At 37.0% G+C, this 17603-nt stretch overlaps 2 protein-coding genes and 1 long non-coding RNA gene across 6 annotated transcripts; 2 read left to right on the forward strand and 1 right to left on the reverse strand.

Moving 5' to 3' along the window:
• Positions 1–1986: 1986 nt before the first annotated feature.
• On the reverse strand, positions 1987–3672 carry LOC103968380 (cationic peroxidase SPC4-like). Its single transcript, XM_009381565.3, has 3 exons — positions 3173–3672; positions 2888–3082; positions 1987–2757 (listed from the first exon to the last, which is right to left on the reverse strand). The coding sequence occupies exons 1-3, from the start codon at positions 3479–3481 to the stop codon at positions 2143–2145; spliced, it is 1119 nt and encodes a 372-aa protein (XP_009379840.1). The 5' UTR covers positions 3482–3672; the 3' UTR covers positions 1987–2142.
• On the forward strand, positions 3479–4636 carry LOC135651884 (uncharacterized). Its single transcript, XR_010501974.1, has 3 exons — positions 3479–3619; positions 3799–4020; positions 4101–4636. It is a non-coding gene; the product is annotated as an uncharacterized LOC135651884 (long non-coding RNA).
• A 1439-nt stretch (positions 4637–6075) lies between these two features.
• On the forward strand, positions 6076–16750 carry LOC103968381 (histone-lysine N-methyltransferase ASHH1). Of its 4 annotated transcripts, XM_009381566.3 has the most exons (12): positions 6076–6168; positions 6235–6337; positions 6546–6661; positions 10005–10069; positions 11496–11652; positions 13015–13101; positions 13297–13381; positions 13456–13549; positions 13961–14159; positions 14544–14578; positions 15318–15777; positions 16332–16750. In XM_009381566.3, exons 3-12 carry the CDS (start codon positions 6659–6661, stop codon positions 16602–16604), a joined length of 1458 nt encoding a protein of 485 aa, XP_009379841.1. In that variant the 5' UTR covers positions 6076–6168; positions 6235–6337; positions 6546–6658; the 3' UTR covers positions 16605–16750. The 4 variants fall into 4 exon arrangements, with proteins under 4 accessions (XP_009379841.1, XP_018674276.1, XP_009379842.1 ...); XM_018818731.2 differs by lacking the exon at positions 6546–6661; XM_018818729.2 differs by lacking the exon at positions 6076–6168 and having other exon boundaries at positions 6180–6337.
• The last annotated feature ends 853 nt before the right edge of the window (positions 16751–17603 follow it).

Below are 17603 nucleotides of genomic sequence, written 5' to 3' on the forward strand. Positions count from 1 at the left end.
GGTTGTTTCTCCCTGATTTAACATAGTGCACATTAGTACCTATATTTTTGAGTTAATGTCGACATTCTTAGGTTGACTGAAGGGGCAATCTTGTGTGCTGATGGGCAAAAGATGGTGAGGGAGGCCCATCTCTTATCTAGATTATAGATTGAATTATTCAGAAAAACTTTTTTATTGACTTACTCCTGTGTTTTTAACTCTTTGGTTACAGTTTTCTTGCTTGGTCTACAGAATCAGCTAAAACATTAACTACTTAGCCCTTCAATATTCCAGAATTTCTAACTAATCTGTGCTATCGGTTTAGATTCATGGAACTCTTGTAAACATTGTATATTCTTCATGGAACTCTTATAAACATTGTAAGCTGACTCGGGCACTCCTTTGTATGTGGTTCATTTATTTGACAACTGTCTAGGATCCCTCCCTTTTCATGTACTTAACAGGAGAACATAGTAGTGTTAGTGAATGAAGAGACCTTTTAGATCACATTATTCTTGTAATTGTCAACCTATAATAAGTGGTACCGTATTTTCTTTTTCGTATTTTGTCCTAAATAAGAACTGTCTCATCTTGTTCTAGAAAGAATCTCTGTATGGTGGTAATATGCACTTAATTTTCCTGAATGAATGTTAATTCGGAACCTTCATATCGGTGATACTCTTTGTCAATCATAGTTGCCACTTCTCTAATTGGAAAATGCATCTGTTCTTCATCTTCTTACTCGGGTTTTTACTTTTTTATTATTGTAGTCACCTGAGATCAGTTCAATCAATGTAATTGTTCAACTACTATGATTGTCAGCCAGACAGCAGCTATGTCATCTTCAGCAAGTTTTTCCAGCTTCAAGGTGAGGAATGTCCATCATCAGTTTCTGATGTGTGCAAGTATATTCGCCAAGCTGAAGATAGTCTGTTCAGTTACGTCTTTGTCAATCTTGACATACTTTGTGATTATAACAATAACAACAAAGCCGTAAATCCTAATTATTTGAGATCGACAAGATTTGATATTTAAATAGTGCATGATTTGATGACCAAAGCAGGGATTGTATCATTTATTTTGTTTAAAGCAGAGCAAGTTGTCATTAGATATTTTTAGCATTTATTTTCTGGTGGTGCATCAGGTAGCCGTCTGCATCAACAGCACATCCACTCAACCTTGTTGAATTTTTATCTTCATTTATTTTCTACAACATCATTTATTTTGCACTCTGCATCAACAGCACATCCACCCACCTTGTTGAATTTTATCTTCATTTATTTTGTTCAACATCATCTGGTTTACTCTGGTTGTTCATTTTTTCTTTTTTTTCCAGTAATCATCAGTATCATGATCTACACCGAATTACCTTGTTGAATTATTTACACAAGTGTTGGGACAGTCTGTCAGATTGAGTAGGTCTGGTCTGTAAAATTTGCATAGGATTATGCCTTTCTGATTCATAAGCCCTTACAGTTCTGTAGTGTTTGCTTTGCATGCTGAACTATTGAAGGAAATCCTTGAACATTAGCTGTTAATATTTTCGTCACGTAAGTCTCAATTATTTGAAGTTGGTTATATATTTTTTATTGTTATTATATATATATATATATATATATAAGTTTAAAATACTTAAATATTTATTTATAATTTTTATTAAAAAAAATAGATTTTTTTTTAATCTTTTCTCTCATATCACTGACCTTAATCATTTTATCTCTTTTAATTTCTACTTTTGCCTGTGACAGAAAAATTTCCATTCTTCTGCAGGACAGTTTATGTTTGAACAGATCTTTGAGCATCAAGTTTGCCTCTTCCAATTTGAGGGACATGCAGTTTTGCTTTCAACAATTTTGTCTGCAACTAGCTAACCTCATTTGATCACCCTGAAAGTTTTTATCATGCAGGAAAAGAAAAGAATTTCCAGCAAAAAATATAATGTAGACGGACATCCCATTATCATTTCAGCAGCAGCAGCAGTGTATCTTTCAACGTGCACTATTCATGTTCAGCATCATAAAGCTTCACTAGTTGTACCAAATGCATACAAGACCTGAACCATTGGACTGGAAGCGACAACCAGAGAGGAACCAAAGGTGTACGTATATTGAGCATCGCTGGCCAAACCCACCATTTTATTACCGAAGAGCAGTTAGTGTGCAATTAGAAGGCATCGCTCTTACCCTCGTCATCAACCACAGACCACAAGGACTTGCTACTTTTGTTGATCGCAGAGCAATTAGTCCGGATCTCGCCTTTGTTGCCCGTCAACACGCTGAGCTGACCCATCTTGGTCATGGAGTAGACGAACTTCTCGAAGAACAAGGTCTGGTTAACAGCAAAGTTGATGACGATGGACTTCGTCGTCGTGTTGGTGTGCAGATCCTGGTCGGAGGTGAACAGCCCCTGTCTGTTCATGAGATCCACGTAGTACTTGTTGTCGAAGGTGTCGGGTGACCGGATGTCGAGCACGGTGGTGTTAGTGGTGTTCTTGACCGGGCAGGTCAGGTAGAGGTCCTTGGCGAAGGTCTTGTTCAAGGTGGGGTCCTGGGATGGGAAGAGTCGGTTCTCGAAGGAGGTGCAGTGGCCAATGCCGATGGTGTGGCCGCCGGAGAGGGTGACGAGGTCGTTGGCGTCGAGGTTGAGCTTGCCGAGGGCGGCGAGGAGCTGGGTCACGTTGGATGTGGGGGGGGGGAGGGAATTGAGCACCTCATCCCGTGTTGCAAAAGTCAAGCCATCCCGCCGGCCGAATGGAACCTTGTAGCCAGGGCCACCCGACTGAAGAAGAAGACGACAGAAGGACACGGACGCTTAGACACAGATTTTGATGCATATATGTGGGTTGAAATCCAGATGTCTAGATTTCTAATGGCCATCGGTGGTTTGGTTTCAGGAGGAGAGGCAGTACCAGGTGAACAGAGTCGCGGGCGGCGAGAGCGGCGATGTCAGCGCAGGAGACGGTCTGCCCACAAGCTTGGGTAACGAGAACCTGGAGGTCGTTGATAGCTTTGAAGGCTGCCGGCCGGAGCGTCAAGTTGGGCGGCGCGTCCTTCTCGCCCGGCCCACCTGCCGACCCGTCCAACAATATCGATCCGTCGCAGCCCTGCACATGAGCAGCACATCCACCATCACAAATCCAGCTAGCGAACACTGTGTGGCCACTCACGGTAGCCACCGGGTGCCGCAGAGCTACCTGAACGAAGCAGTCATGGAAATGAACTCGGAGGAGGGCAGCAGCGAGGCCGATGTTCTTCTTGAATTCTTGCTTTAGGTAGTTCCTGACTACGGACTCCAAGCTGGGGCAGGTGGTCTTGTAGAAGTCGAAGGAGAGGCCCTTCACCAGAGGAGGGTAATCAAAGGCTTCCGAAGTGGAGGAGAGGAAGACAATGCAAGAGACCAGGAGCAGCAGCCGAGACGTCGGAGCAGTAGCAGCCATGGGTGGTGAGCAAGGAGAAGAGCTCGTTCTCGGCACAAGCCTCTTCCTACTCCGACGCACCCTCATTTATAGGCATTAATGGCTATACAGATCATGAATGGACCATTATTTTCTTCTCCATGTTTCAGATAAGGTGCATCGTTCCCTGCTCGTGGTCCACTCGTGGAGTCATTTCCACCAGGAAGCTTCGTCGCCACATCCAAGGTAACAAAAGACCATTAAATTGCTTTGTTGAATAGTCAGCAAGCCTAAAGCTGCATATGGTCATCATCCAAACAAATCCGCACACATAATATCTTATATCTGTGTTGTTTTCGTGATTGGCAATTCATTTCATCCAAGTATTATTGTTACTCTGACGTGAAGTATTTTGTTTCTTCAAGTCGTATTCCGGAGCGTATCTCGACCACCTGCATCGGGGGAAGGTGAGGGGCAAAACCCCACTGTAAAAAACAAAAGGCACCATGGCCATTTTCTCAAGCTGCCATCTTTGACCCAGTCCGAAGAAGAAGATCTGCCGTGGCAGATGCAGAGAGTAAAGTCGGGGCCAAAGAAAAGCCGACAGACAACCAGCAGCCCATCGGGCAATCAGTCGAACCGCAAAGGTAAGATTCTGATGCATGACTGCAACTTCGATGAAAGCTAAGTAAAGGTCATGGTCATGGTCATGGCTTTGCTATTGTAGGGCACATGGAGATTGTACTGGTTTCCCACATCAACTTGTTCATTGTTTATAGATGAGGGAGGAGAAGCAGTTGATGTCACAAGATTGGAGAAAAGACAGCCTCTCCGACGAAACAAGGAAGTCCAATTGTATCTTTTATTGTTTGTTTGACCTAAATCGAGCACGAGGACCGGAGAGGAGAGACTTGTGTTCATATCCCCATGTGGAGGGGTTTCAGCCGTAGGTCTTTTCAGGCCAGTTTGTGTTCTCGTATCTCCTCTCGACGTTTCCATGGCTTTCGCTCGAGCAGATGCCCTCTCCCTCGCCTGGCTTTCCCATTCCGTAATGTTAGGTATCACGTCGGTGTTGTTGACTCTTCGCACACATCTTTCTGTGACCAGAATCCTCCGACCTTCTCACCACCGATCCTTAAAAGCACTGCAAGTCTATCCATGTCGGTAGAACTTTGACATGTAAAATTAGTAATAATGTCTTAATCAATCTTACTCGGTTTAAGCTAATGTACATAAAAAAAATGTCATGAATACACACACTTGCGTTTCCAAAGGATCTCCATTTCCTTTCTCTTTGCTCCCTTCTCGAGGAAGACAGACTTTTTATCTTGTCGAGATGCATAAAAGGCTTAAAGAAGGTTTTCTCTTTCCTGTAGTAGGTGGGGGCAGCGGAGTGGTGTAGTGTCGGAACACGATTCCATCTTATCAACTAGCTATTATGATATAATAATAATAGGAGGAGCCATGTCCTGTAATCCATCATAGCCCTTATGACTCCTCGTAATATGTCGTCCAATTTAATTGGCGTTGTCACATGAGTGTCAAATGAGTAGGCATGTTGACAATTCTCTCGCTTATATATTTGTATGTATATATGTATGTATGATAAGAGGTGAAGAGAGGATGCAAGCCTAATTTCTTATGATATATTGTCAATATTGATTAACCATCAAATATATAGGTATTATTTGATTCAGATCTCATATACATACACAATTCAATAATATTTATGATCATAAGATGAAGACGGTAAGGTGATAGGTTTTGATAAGTGTGGATGACGGCATATCACAATACACCGTGACCTAAAAAACATGCGAATAATTAGTTGAATAAATCATAAATCATATAGTTTAGATTAGTCAAAGTTAACATATATTAGATTTATTATAAATTCAATTCAAAATTTTAAAATTATTATGTTACATGTCATATCTTAGCTTGATCTTGTTTACCAAGTCCATGTTGACTCCAACCTTTTTTTTTTTTTTTTTTGTCTTTAGACTCGATTCAATTCAAAGGTTTATGCTTATTAGATCATAAGCTATTTTAATTCTTAACGATGTGAAACTATGGGTTGAATATATCTCTAAAAAGATGTCCCCTTCACTGCACAATCGTTGCATGGTGGCTGCACTGTTTTGAGTCATCTTATGTTCGATAATTTCTCTTTCCTTGGCGTCTCTCAAAGACGAATCACCTTTGCCTCGGCGGTAACAAAGGTGGACGAGGCTCGCGGCGTGCGAGCAAGGGAGTGGGGACTCGGGACGACAACATTAGGGAGCGTGAGATGAGGAGGATAGTAGTTGTGCTTCGAGCGTCGACGACAATGCTGCTATGCATGATCTCCTTCTCGGTGATGGCTTCCGACAAGGTTGATGGGTGGAGGGGTGACTTCGATTCCGATACTAAGCGTTTACTATCAGGGATCTCTAATTTTTTATTTTTTTTCTTATTTTTTTTTAAGTTCTCTTTTATTTGATGTATAGTCGTTATCACTCGTCGTCACTTCCTCGAGATCATTCTCTAAAAAGGAAAATGATATGTTTATTTATTTATAAAAAATAAAATTTTAAAAAAATATAATAAGATTATGCAAATAGTAAAAAGGGGGTTGTTAGTAATCTCCAAAATTAATTAGTTAGTTAGGTTATTTTATTTTATTTTAAATAAATGTACATTGGGTTTGGAAGAGGAAACGAAACCCAACACCCAAATTTAAAACCCCTTTTCCCTACGGCCCGGCCCGGCGACCGATTCCCACAGTCCATCCTCCGCCACATCGCCGGCCTACGGTCAGTCTTTCCCTCCCTCCTTTCCCAGATTCTCTCTCTGTTCTTTACCAGCGTTCTTCGCTTTAGGGTACCTTCCTGGGTGTTTGCTCTTGCCTTCTGCACCCGGCGATGCTCTAGCCGGCGGACCTCCTAAAGGGATTCGGAATTGACGGCCCTTCGAAACCTTATGGTACTTCGCTCGATCTTTTCTTATTGTTTGCTTAAGTTAATGCCCCTACTGTTTCCCGTGGATTTTGTGTGCCGTCTGATCGTGCGCTGCTTACTACTCCACGTATCGTCTGCGTACCAACGACCGCCCATTTTCTGCCGCCGGTCTTCTCTCTCTGCCTCTCGCCCCAATTGCGCTCTCTGTTCTTGACCGGCGTTCTTCACTTTAGGACACGTTCTTGCGCGTTTGCCCTTGCCTTCTGCACCCGGCGATACTCTAGCCGGCGGATCTTTAGAGGAGATTCCCAGTTGAGGGGGGGGGGGGGGGGGGCTCCGAAACCTTATGGTGCGCCGCTCGATCTTTTCTCCTTGTTTGCTTCTGTTATCTCTCTTGAGCAAGCATTGCAGCACGGACGAAACCTTGTGGAATTTTTCATGTAGCGTGTCCGTTCTTAAACTTCTTTCGGCTTTTTGGTTGTGTCAACCGATTACTTCTTCTGCAGATGTGTGTTGCTATACTGATTTGCTGAGAGTCTGGTTATAAGCTCTTATTTCGAGTTCATCCTAATAGTTTTGATTCTTTGTTGCACCTGGCGAAATTTCTCTGCGATTGCTACTTTGTTATGGTATTCTGTTGAATCGGACTAGCTATATACCATTAGAGTGCGTATCTATCCTAAATGGTAGGATTCCATATCCTGCACTCATATTTGGGATTTCTACTTGAATAAGCAAGAACAAATATTTCTATATTTGTTGTTGCTTAATAATGATGATTCTGTATACTCTCAGTTTCAGTGTCCAGCGTCTTGAATTTCATATTTTGTAATTATAATGATCTTTTTTTTATGAGCGAATAGTATTAATGTGAATACTTATCATGCTGATGTCTCTTGAGATCTCAACTACATAACTAGATGAAGATTGGTGATGGGAATGCTTCCTTTTAGGTTTGCATCTTTTCTTAGATGACCGGTTCATATTGTTGTACTACCGGTTTACTGTGGCTCTATGCTTGACCCTTTTTTTTAATTCTTTTGTTTCTGTAAACATGCATCAAAATGTTGGATACATTATATTTCTAGAATTTGAATTGGAACACGCCACTATGAAATTTTGATTGTACGAAAAGCTAGTTTTCTAAGTGATTCATTCAAAGCAATTGTAATATGATTAACATTGTGGTTAATTAGAGTATAAGATTATGGAAATGGAAATAGAAATTCTATTTTAGAATCAACTGAAGCAAAGTTAACTCAAACCCAGCTTCTTGGTTGGTATTGAGGTGCATTTCCTGACTTTTATGATGTCATATGATTACACTTCATTATAATTTCCAACTCATTAGTCTAAACTTTTAACAACTTCTACTGGAGCTCATTTAGATCTTCTGTTTTTGGTATTTTTTTCTATAATTAATTCTTCTTCAGATTTTGAAGTTGTCTCTTTAATAATTGTGGAGTTCATCTTATGTCTTCTCAGCAATGTGTGGAAATAGTTCCTTTTCTCCATCTTCTTGAAAAGAGCTATCATACCAATTCATACAACTGGCCTCGGAGGCTGCCATAGTTCCAGCACGATAAAGAAGATTGAAACTAATGATAGGAGAACATGGATTTGATAACAACTTTATGTCATATTAGGAGCCAAAAGTGTGGTTAGTATCAAGAATACTGGCAGAACCTCAAGATATATGGCTGAAGAGAGTCAAATAAAGATGAGCCAACCAAATGAAAAAAACTTTCTTTCATTGTGTAGTTATCTTACATAAATTTAACTGACAGTCTTCTCATTTAAAAAGAACTAACCAGCTCCTACCTACTTAAGCTTTTAAAAAAAGCTAGCCCCTTTAGTATTTTATTTTTCTCCTGAAAATAAAATTATTTATTTATTTTCTGACAGTTAGTTTTTTAACTGAAAATAAACTCATTATAAGATATGTTTGTTGGGAATTAAAGACTACTATAATTTAAATATAATTAAATTCGAACATTTAGTTTTTATATATCTGCATCACGTGCTCTCAAGTCCATGCCAACAAAGGACGTCGTGTTGGTTGGATCCTTGTATATTTTGGAAGTACTTGGATCTACTCATCAACTTTCTCTGCCTAATTCTTCGAGATACAGGACTACTGGTCGGAATTGTATGAGAAGGTTTCCAGGTTCTAATGATATTGAGAAAGCTGTCCCAAAGTTTCTTGTAGGATTGTTGGAAGGTGCTTTGCATGAATTGACTACCCTTGACAACCTGAAAGTTTTATATCTCCAAATTTTCCACACCTTGACTAGAAACTTCCCATTTATAATTTCTTATGCTGATTTAAGAGTGTGTACTTTGTGCAGTGCTAGCACATCGATGGTATCTATTTTAGTATATTCACAAGATTATAAATAAATTTTTTATTTTCTAATTTGGGCAATCTTCTAAAATTACTTTATTTAGGAGATAAACAAAATTTTTATCGAACCACAGCCAACCATTTATGTTAACTTTTTATGTGGTTTTAGTATTCTGTGCAATAATTTTTTTCTATATTTTAAAATATTTCTGCAATGTATAAGATGCACATTTAAATTGCCAGAAGCATGGAACAGATTTGAATCAACAGACTTCGTAAGTTCTTTTCAATTTTATTGATGGAACTGATTTTGAAATCATATTTAGATGATATATTTTCCTTTGGTCAGGCAAAAAAAGAGAATCTAGTTTACACATTTTGATTATATGCTCAAAATCTGAGATCCAAATCCTATGAAAACTCAAGGCTATCAGAAAGACAGAAGGGGAAGTTTTCTGGATGACATTGTTTTTTATAAAAAAAGAGTTAGCATTTGCAAGATTGCAATATGAACTAACCTGTCATAATGAAGTTTTAGTTTTTGACAGAAGTCTAAAAGATAGTTGGGGAATTCATTGCATTTTCTAGAAGTACAGAACGCAGGAAAGTTAGCTTACTATAAATATGTGGACAATATGCACATCGCCTATAATTTTCTCTACAGTGTTCATAGTGTTCAAAGGAATCCTTTCTATCGAACAGAATATGAGTCATGATAACACAACTGAGTTCGGTGCTAGTCCATCTGGACTAGTACATTTTACTTGGCTGATTCTACATCCATATGAACTGTCTCTACTGTACCTTAAAAGAAAGCCATCAAAACAGTTTGTGATAAAAGCCCATGCACCTGGAGGATACCTCTTAGTGAACCCTGGATGACATGATTTAGGAACATATAATGATGACTTGGTACGTTTTACTTCCACAGACCACTTTCTTATTTTCTCTGGTTTTGGTATTTCCTCATTTTTAGTTTGCTTGATGAGTTCTACATGTTTCAAACTTAGTTGATTATGATTCCCTAGATAAGTGGGTTTATTGCAATGGCTGAGAATTAACCTGTAGTTTTTTATGAGAAGTTTGACGTGGTATGATCAAGGATATTTATGTCTTTTGAAGTGTCACTCGTTGTTGTGTAAGATCTTTCGTCTGATTGTCATTTCTTTTGTACTTTCTGCATTTTGATTTGAGATTTTCAATGTGATTTAAACTAAGTCATCAGTAATTTATTATAGTAGCCTGTAGCCTTAGTAGTACAATTGTAACTATCAAAATTGTGACTTCTGTTTCTCATTTAATTACTTTTTGAGGTGATGATGGGATTAATGGAAATCCAACTTTGTAGGATCAACAAGGTGAATTCCCACCTGCTTATAAACTTATTGAGAGGAATGAATTTTTGTATCGAAAGTGAGTTATTCTTCTTCTGTATGAATTCTTTCATTTTATTAACAAAATTCATAGTATATGAAAATTTAGATATTATAATTGCTCCATGATTTAAGTTGGTCCCATTGTTGACTAGGTGGACGTAGGTAACTTGAAATTGGAAATCTGATTACATGGAAACTTTGTAAACCGATAACCTTTATCTCAAGTTATGGAGTTTTAAAGCTGGAAGCATGCAATATTATTAAAAAAGGAAAAAGCCATTCATCGTGTAAGTGATAACTAATAAAGCTTGTAAAGAGGTAAAAAAAGGGATGAAATTACTGATATGCTAATCACCATGTTACTTCTTTTAAAAAAAAAAAATATCACTGTCAGTGATATGCTAATCACTGAGAACAAGCAATGAGAAGGCAATGGCAATAACGTAACAGATCTGATGACATCTTTTTAATAATTCACCTATATTCAATATAAAATATTTTGTTACTAACAGTTATGACTAGATTGTTTATTTGAGGATTTTTCTGGAGCACAATTGAGATAGTGAAAAATTTAGGAATAATTTTAAAAACTTCATATGAAATGCTATTATTGATTGACATTTCTGGTTAAGAATGGCCTGACAGGTTTGATTAACATGTTACAAAGTTCTAGTCAACCACCACCAACTTATTATCTTGTTTTCCATGATCGAGCATTTTGCAATTTTAACAATATGTTACATTGGAGAACAAAGAATGATGGTAACAATGACAAAATAGGACATTTGATAACTTCTTTTTACTTATAGTAAATCATGTATAGTTTAGAACTTTCTCTGACCAAATAGTTCAACTGACTAAATTGATTTTTTGAATTTAAAAATACTTAAAGGACATTCAGATAGTGAAACACTTGTGAATAATTTGAACACTTCCTAGGAAATGTTGCTATAAATTCACAGTGATAACAAAACTTTAGCTTCAATTATGAAAATGATGTTGTACTTTATTATGAAAATTATTATGATAATCATCATTATGTCTTCTTTTGTTCCTGTTGGTATATGGTCAAGTGCCTGGTATGTTGATAGCAGATGATAAAGTAAGATATGAAATTTTGCTACCAGTAGAAGTATCAATCCTTTCTCAGAGGAATTAAGGGAATGTACCTCTTCTCTTCTCAATAATGGTTGCAGCTATAATTAACTGGTCACCCCTCCAGTTATTTAAGGACATATCAGCCAAACATTATATAAAACTTGATTAATGATGGGTTGACGTGATTGGTTGTGTATCGACTTAGTGCAGGTTGATCAGTGATTCAGACCTAGCTCATCCAATCACTACCATCTTGAGTATATCGATCAATAATTAAAATGCCTACTGCAATTTTTGAGTAACTGGATCAATAAACATGAATAACAGCATGCAGCATCATTTTTATTATTTGACATTTTGTTCAGACATAAGAAGCAAAAGGAGGAAGACATAGCTATTTGTGAATGCCAATATGATGCCGGTAATCCAGAATCCGCATGTGGAGATCGATGCTTGAATGTATTGACTAGCACAGAATGTACACCTGGTTATTGTCCTAGTGGCAGCCACTGTAAAAATCAGGTCAGTGATACCTTTTAATTTACCTGTCAAAGAATGTCTGACACAATCCGATTATTAAATAGCTTAAATTTATAAGGAGCATGTGGAGCATGATAACAAAGTAGGACACATTATGTGAACTACAACATTTTGTTCTGTAGATTAAACCTTTTCATCATCACATTATAACAAAGACATGCAACAAAGTTCTGCAACATTATATTATAATAAAGACATTCACGCATGCTTCAGACTGTTTGTTGTCTGGATATCTTACTCTACAGTCTACACATTCTATTTTCCTGAATGATGAAATACTGACTTATGCATATTGTAAATACACAATGGAGTGAGCTTGCTAGTTTTTATCTAAAAACTTCTCAACATTTTTCTTATCAACTTTCCAGTTGAACATCATCTCTTTTCAACCACTAGTCTATTTAATGCTTTTTATAATTTATAGTCAATCTGTTTGCTTGAAATATATATTTTTTTGATAAGTTATGGTGTCTTTCATAATATCACCGACTTGACATAGTCCTGCACTTTGCATGTGGGATGAATCATATAACAAATGGAAGAACTTAACAAAGATGATGCAATAATCTACTATGATTCCATTTCTAATCTATTCCTGATGTTAAAGCTTTATATAAAAATATCTCCATCCAAGGCAAGAAAAAGGCTTTTATATGTGATTGACTATTAGAAATACAGGAGGAAGTGAATTTGGTTTAGTGAATGCATATTGATACTATAGTGAGTTCATAAACTAACCTCACCTACAAGATTTAGATCAACAAATGAATATTAAAAAATGTCAACAGTTAATATGAAATTTTTTAATGTTTACTCTTACAAACCTCTACTCTCATTTTCTGCTATGCTAAGTCTATAGCGAGTTTATAAACTATGCTCAATGAAGGAGTTCCTCCTGTTATTGTTTGTTACCAGTCTGCAATTGTGTGACTGCAGTTTCACCCACTTCTCATTCCTACATTATGCTCATATACTTTCTTAAGAACCTGAAATGTCTCATGAATCTATATTAACTAATTGGTAAAATTTAAATATTATTGTGTTATAGATTTTTCATTTCATGAGATATGCAAATTTAATAAGATATATTCTGCTGAGAAAAGGGAAGCCCAAGGTTTGGTTCCTTGGTTGGCCAGCTTTTCTACTCAAAAGAAAATCAAAACACATGAGTTCATGTTTCTGTGAGATATGTTAATTTTAAAAGTCAAGAGTTAATTTATTTCATTATCTTACTGTAGGTGATCCTTTGGTTACCGTAAAATTGTCATTTTGCTTCCTGTTCTTATTTATTCTATCTTTTAGCATCCTCAGTTTTCTTTTTGGACAATATAACTATGTTGCCAGAGATTTCAAACATGTCAATACGCCAAGTCAAGATTATTTAAAACTGAAGGTCGTGGATGGGGTCTTCTGGCTGATGAGAATATTAAGGTAATGGGAGATCCAACTTCCATGAGACAGGCTTATGTAAAAACACTCATGAACTTTTAGCAATTTATAACTAGCTTTCTAATACCTGTGTGATTTTTTCTTGTCACACACTGTTGGGGCTGCTGCATTTCTTGTGCTTATTTAGCAAGTTATATCTTTTCATCTAATGGGTTATTGTACCTGTGAGTGATTTAGGCTGGACAGTTCGTTATCGAGTATTGTGGGGAAGTGATATCATGGAAGGAAGCCAAGCAACGGTCTCAAGCCTATGAATCTGCAGGTGCAGAACAATTTGTTTGGGTGAAATCTTGTAGCCTCCCAGTTCTAGTTATGCATCAATGTGTTTTTTTCCAGGATTGAAAGATGCATATATTATTTATCTCAATGCATATGAATCGATTGATGCCACTCATAAAGGAAGCTTGGCTAGATTCATCAACCATTCTTGGTTAGTATCTTTGAATTTTTAAAACATGAATTCTTTTCTGCACATTGAATTTCTTCAGTTGCAATGATGGCCATTGGCATGAGAAAGGCAGCTTGGCTAGATTCATCAATCATGTCTTCTGTGACTGAGGGTGACCATTCGCATGCACCACTGTAAAGTTGTTTCTTTAAGACCTTGGTGAAACATTTGAATAACTAAAATAATGTGTCTTGTGTGGGTAAGGTTGAGTATATTGACCCTCCCTATACCCACATTGGAAAGTCTTATGAAGGCCTCCCGTTTATTAATCTTTTGTGTTTATTTTACTAAATTTACTTCTCTTTTCCCTTCATTTGTATGTTCTTTTGCTGGACAGACAATATGTTGCTAGCCTATAATGTTTGCTTGACATCTAATGTTTGCAAACTGCAGTCAGCCAAACTGTGAAACAAGGAAGTGGAATGTGTTGGGAGAAGTAAGAGTTGGGATTTTTGCAAAGCAAGAAATTCCTGCCGGAACTGAACTGGCTTATGACTACAACTTTGAATGGTATGGTGGTGCTAAGGTGCGCTGTCTTTGTGGTGCAGCCTGTTGCTCTGGATTTCTTGGAGCTAAATCTCGTGGCTTCCAGGTGAAGTAGAATTAATATTCATTAAATTGAATTTGGTTGCTCTTAGAGGTTAATAAATTTTCATTGTTGAAATATACCATTAAAAAATCATATATTTGTACATGTAGCCCTTGCAAAGTTGCCTCTGTGGTATTCTTCTTAAAGTGTTTATTCATAGGTATACACACAATAAGGGCAGTACCAAGTTTTGTGTGTTCATTTTAATAGACACTTTTGGTCTTTCCAAAATATTTCTTTTATCAATCTTTTGATTTGGTGTTTGTTATTGTTGAGCCAGCAACTGCAGTGGTTTTATAATCTTAGACTTTGTTTCTGTTCAGTTGCATAGAAATAGTAATTATTTTAATTTTTCTTTCCCCTTATCATGATACTAATGTTCTGCAGGAGGCCACCTATCTTTGGGAAGATAATGATGACCGGTAAGTCTGCTACCCTGACTCTGTTGCTCGAATTTGAAAATTTCTATTTACTGTGCATATAACTGTAAATAAACAAAGCAATCCATGGTAGATTGAGCTGGTCTGATAGCAGTTTCAGCTGTGGCTTGTTAACAGTAAGCCGAGTTGCATTAGGTGATAAGGTAATAAAAAGCCAATCTTAAGCATTGATCACTTGGTAATTCCTGTGGAAGCTTGGCTAGTTTATGTGGATAGAAGTGGAGTATGAATATATAGCTAAAATCCTGTTCCGATCAAGGTTAGGCTGAGACCAAGCAACTTGTACTTATTGTATGATTAAACATGTATGACTTTTTTTTCTGGATTATACTGGTGTAAGCTTAATCTACATTGACTAACAATGCATGGCTATCATGTTACAGCAAAAAAGGGAACCACTTTGTTCCCTAGGGATATGCATCTTGAGTTGATTCATCTCAATTAATTAAAACATTTGAATCAGTCACTTTAGTTAGCAACAAATGTAGATTACTTCACCTAAATGATACATTAATAAAATTAAGATTTTGGTTTCCCGCATCCTGTAACCCCAAAATAGTTGGGACTTTAGGGATTGGTGCTTTTTGTTGTTGTCATTGCAATCTCCTGTGTCTCTTGTTCAAATGTTCATGGTTATATGCGATTACAATTTCATTAAAGCAAATCTGGTAGAAGCTTGTGTGGTTGCTTTCATGTGATTATCGACTTTTTATGATGGCAGATACTCGGTTGAGAATGTACCCCTCTATGATTCTGAGGATGATGAACCAACATCAAAGTCTCTTAAAGCCATTGTCCCATATAAAGAAAATGAAGATTTTCTGGGAAATGCAGATGGCTTTGGTTCTGTAGTGCTTTCTGAATCAATTCCGATGGTGGTGGAACCGCTGAATTTTGTTCCTATGGAAGTCAATGGAGTGAAGTATGAAACAACAGAAGATGAGTGTATGTATGCAGAGAATGCTCAAGAAAATTTTGCTCGTAAAAGTGCAATGATTTCTCGTATTCGGAGTAACAGTGCTTGCCGAAATTATCACATAGACTCTAATTCCTTATCAAAAACCTCTTCACGCTATCCTGGTGGGAAAGCAAAATTTGGAGTACGAAAGCAAGTCAATGTGAAACTTATCTGTGAACGTTTAGCTGTGGCTGAAGCACGTGAAGAAATTATTGCCTATGAGGTAAGAACAATTCCTTAGATGCTTTTCTATGGATATGTTGTTATTTAAACATCTAAGAAGGTAGATTGTAGATTTTTGATTTGGTATGATTTAGATGCTGAAGTTTCAGTTGTCAGTTCTGCTTGTCCAATTCTCCTGGATTAACCCAAATGTGATATCCAAATCAAGTTATTCAAAGATAACTTGGTCATATGCTTTTAATAAAAAGTGCTTTTGGTTTGACTACAAATCAGATTGAAATGCTCTATCCTATTACTGCAAACTTTTCTTTTACTAATTCACTATTAGTGCTGGTACTTCTTTGTAGTGTATGATTGATTTACTCTGTTTATTTTCATGATAATTGGCTTTGGATCTTGAGAGTATATTTTTCCATATTTGAGATCCTCCATTGAATGAACCTTGGTTATCTGAGTTTTGTATGACTCCAAATGACTACTTTAACATAAGTTTGAAACTTAATAATTTTGATTAAAAAATGTTTTTTTTTTTAAACTATAACGAGTGTTGTTGGTCAATACCTATATTGTTCTGAAGCTTCTGAATCATCTTAGGAATCAAAGAAGCAGGCTACCGCTCAACTTGATTCCCTTTACGATGAGATAAGGCCTGCTATCGAGGAACATGAGAGGGACAACCAAGATAGTGTTTCAACCAGTGTTGCTGAAAAATGGATTGAAGCCAGCTGCTGCAAACTGAAAGCGGACTTCGATTTCTACTCTTCAATCATCAAAAACATAGCCACTGTTCCCCGGGTGTCGAATGATGCATCTCCTCAGGTAGATGGTGCAGTAAATGAGGTTTTGTTATTGGAAAATGGTCATTGAAATTTTAGTTGCATTCAAGGGCTGAAATGTATTGCCTGACATTTTGCCTTCGATATGCGGAAAGACGGTTGAGTCCATGGTTAAGTTGGTCCTTTTATGATCATACCATTTGTTGAATGAGCAAAATAGTCACTTTTTATTTACTATAGCATATTTTTTAATTCAGTTTTTGGAAGTGATTGATTAATATTAAATTAAATTGGTATCTGCTAACTCTGATTAATATCAAATGTTTTTATCATAATTTTGTTGGGAAATTTTTGGGGGTGACATCATATACGCAGCCGAAGAATAGAAAACAAAATTCCTTATTCCCAAATAGATGTTGTGCGTAAAATTCACGAAATAAAAAATTATGTATAGTAAAGATTGTGTTACATAGGGAGATCGTATATCTCTGAATTCTTATAGATATCTAGGAAAGGGTGAATGAGGTTAAGTGTCATTCTTTTTAGCAGTGATGAACACAACAAGGAGAGGCAAGCAAAAGTTCTAGTGTATGAATCACTGAATTTCTCCTATTTATAGAGGTTCTTTATCAACTTAATCCTAATGAATCTTTCCATATTGGGTATTAGATTTTCATCCAACTACCAAGCATCTTAGATTAGTGGATCTTTATCTAATAATCTTTCATTGGTTCTTATTGGATCTTGTCCATGAATTTAATAATTCAGGGGCTTATTGGATATCCAATAAGATATGACCTTTTAGATTAGTGGATCTCTATCCAATAATCTTTCATTGGCTCTTATTGGATCTCGTTCATAGGATCCAATAATTCAAGGGCTTATTGGATATCCAATAAGATAGGGGCTCCGACGGATATATTATATTCTAACCTCTACTCATCGTAATGTTTACCATATGTGTGTGATCCTCCAGGCCCAATATCGAGTTGGCTGTGAGTCATACTTGTCAGAACTCTTTCTGGCTCAATAAATTATTATCTTCATAATAATTCACTCGACTCATCGACTACGGACGTACTAGGCCACC

Source organism: Musa acuminata, chromosome BXJ3-10 (genome assembly GCF_036884655.1).
Source record: "Musa acuminata AAA Group cultivar baxijiao chromosome BXJ3-10, Cavendish_Baxijiao_AAA, whole genome shotgun sequence".
Lineage (NCBI taxonomy): Eukaryota > Viridiplantae > Streptophyta > Magnoliopsida > Zingiberales > Musaceae > Musa > Musa acuminata.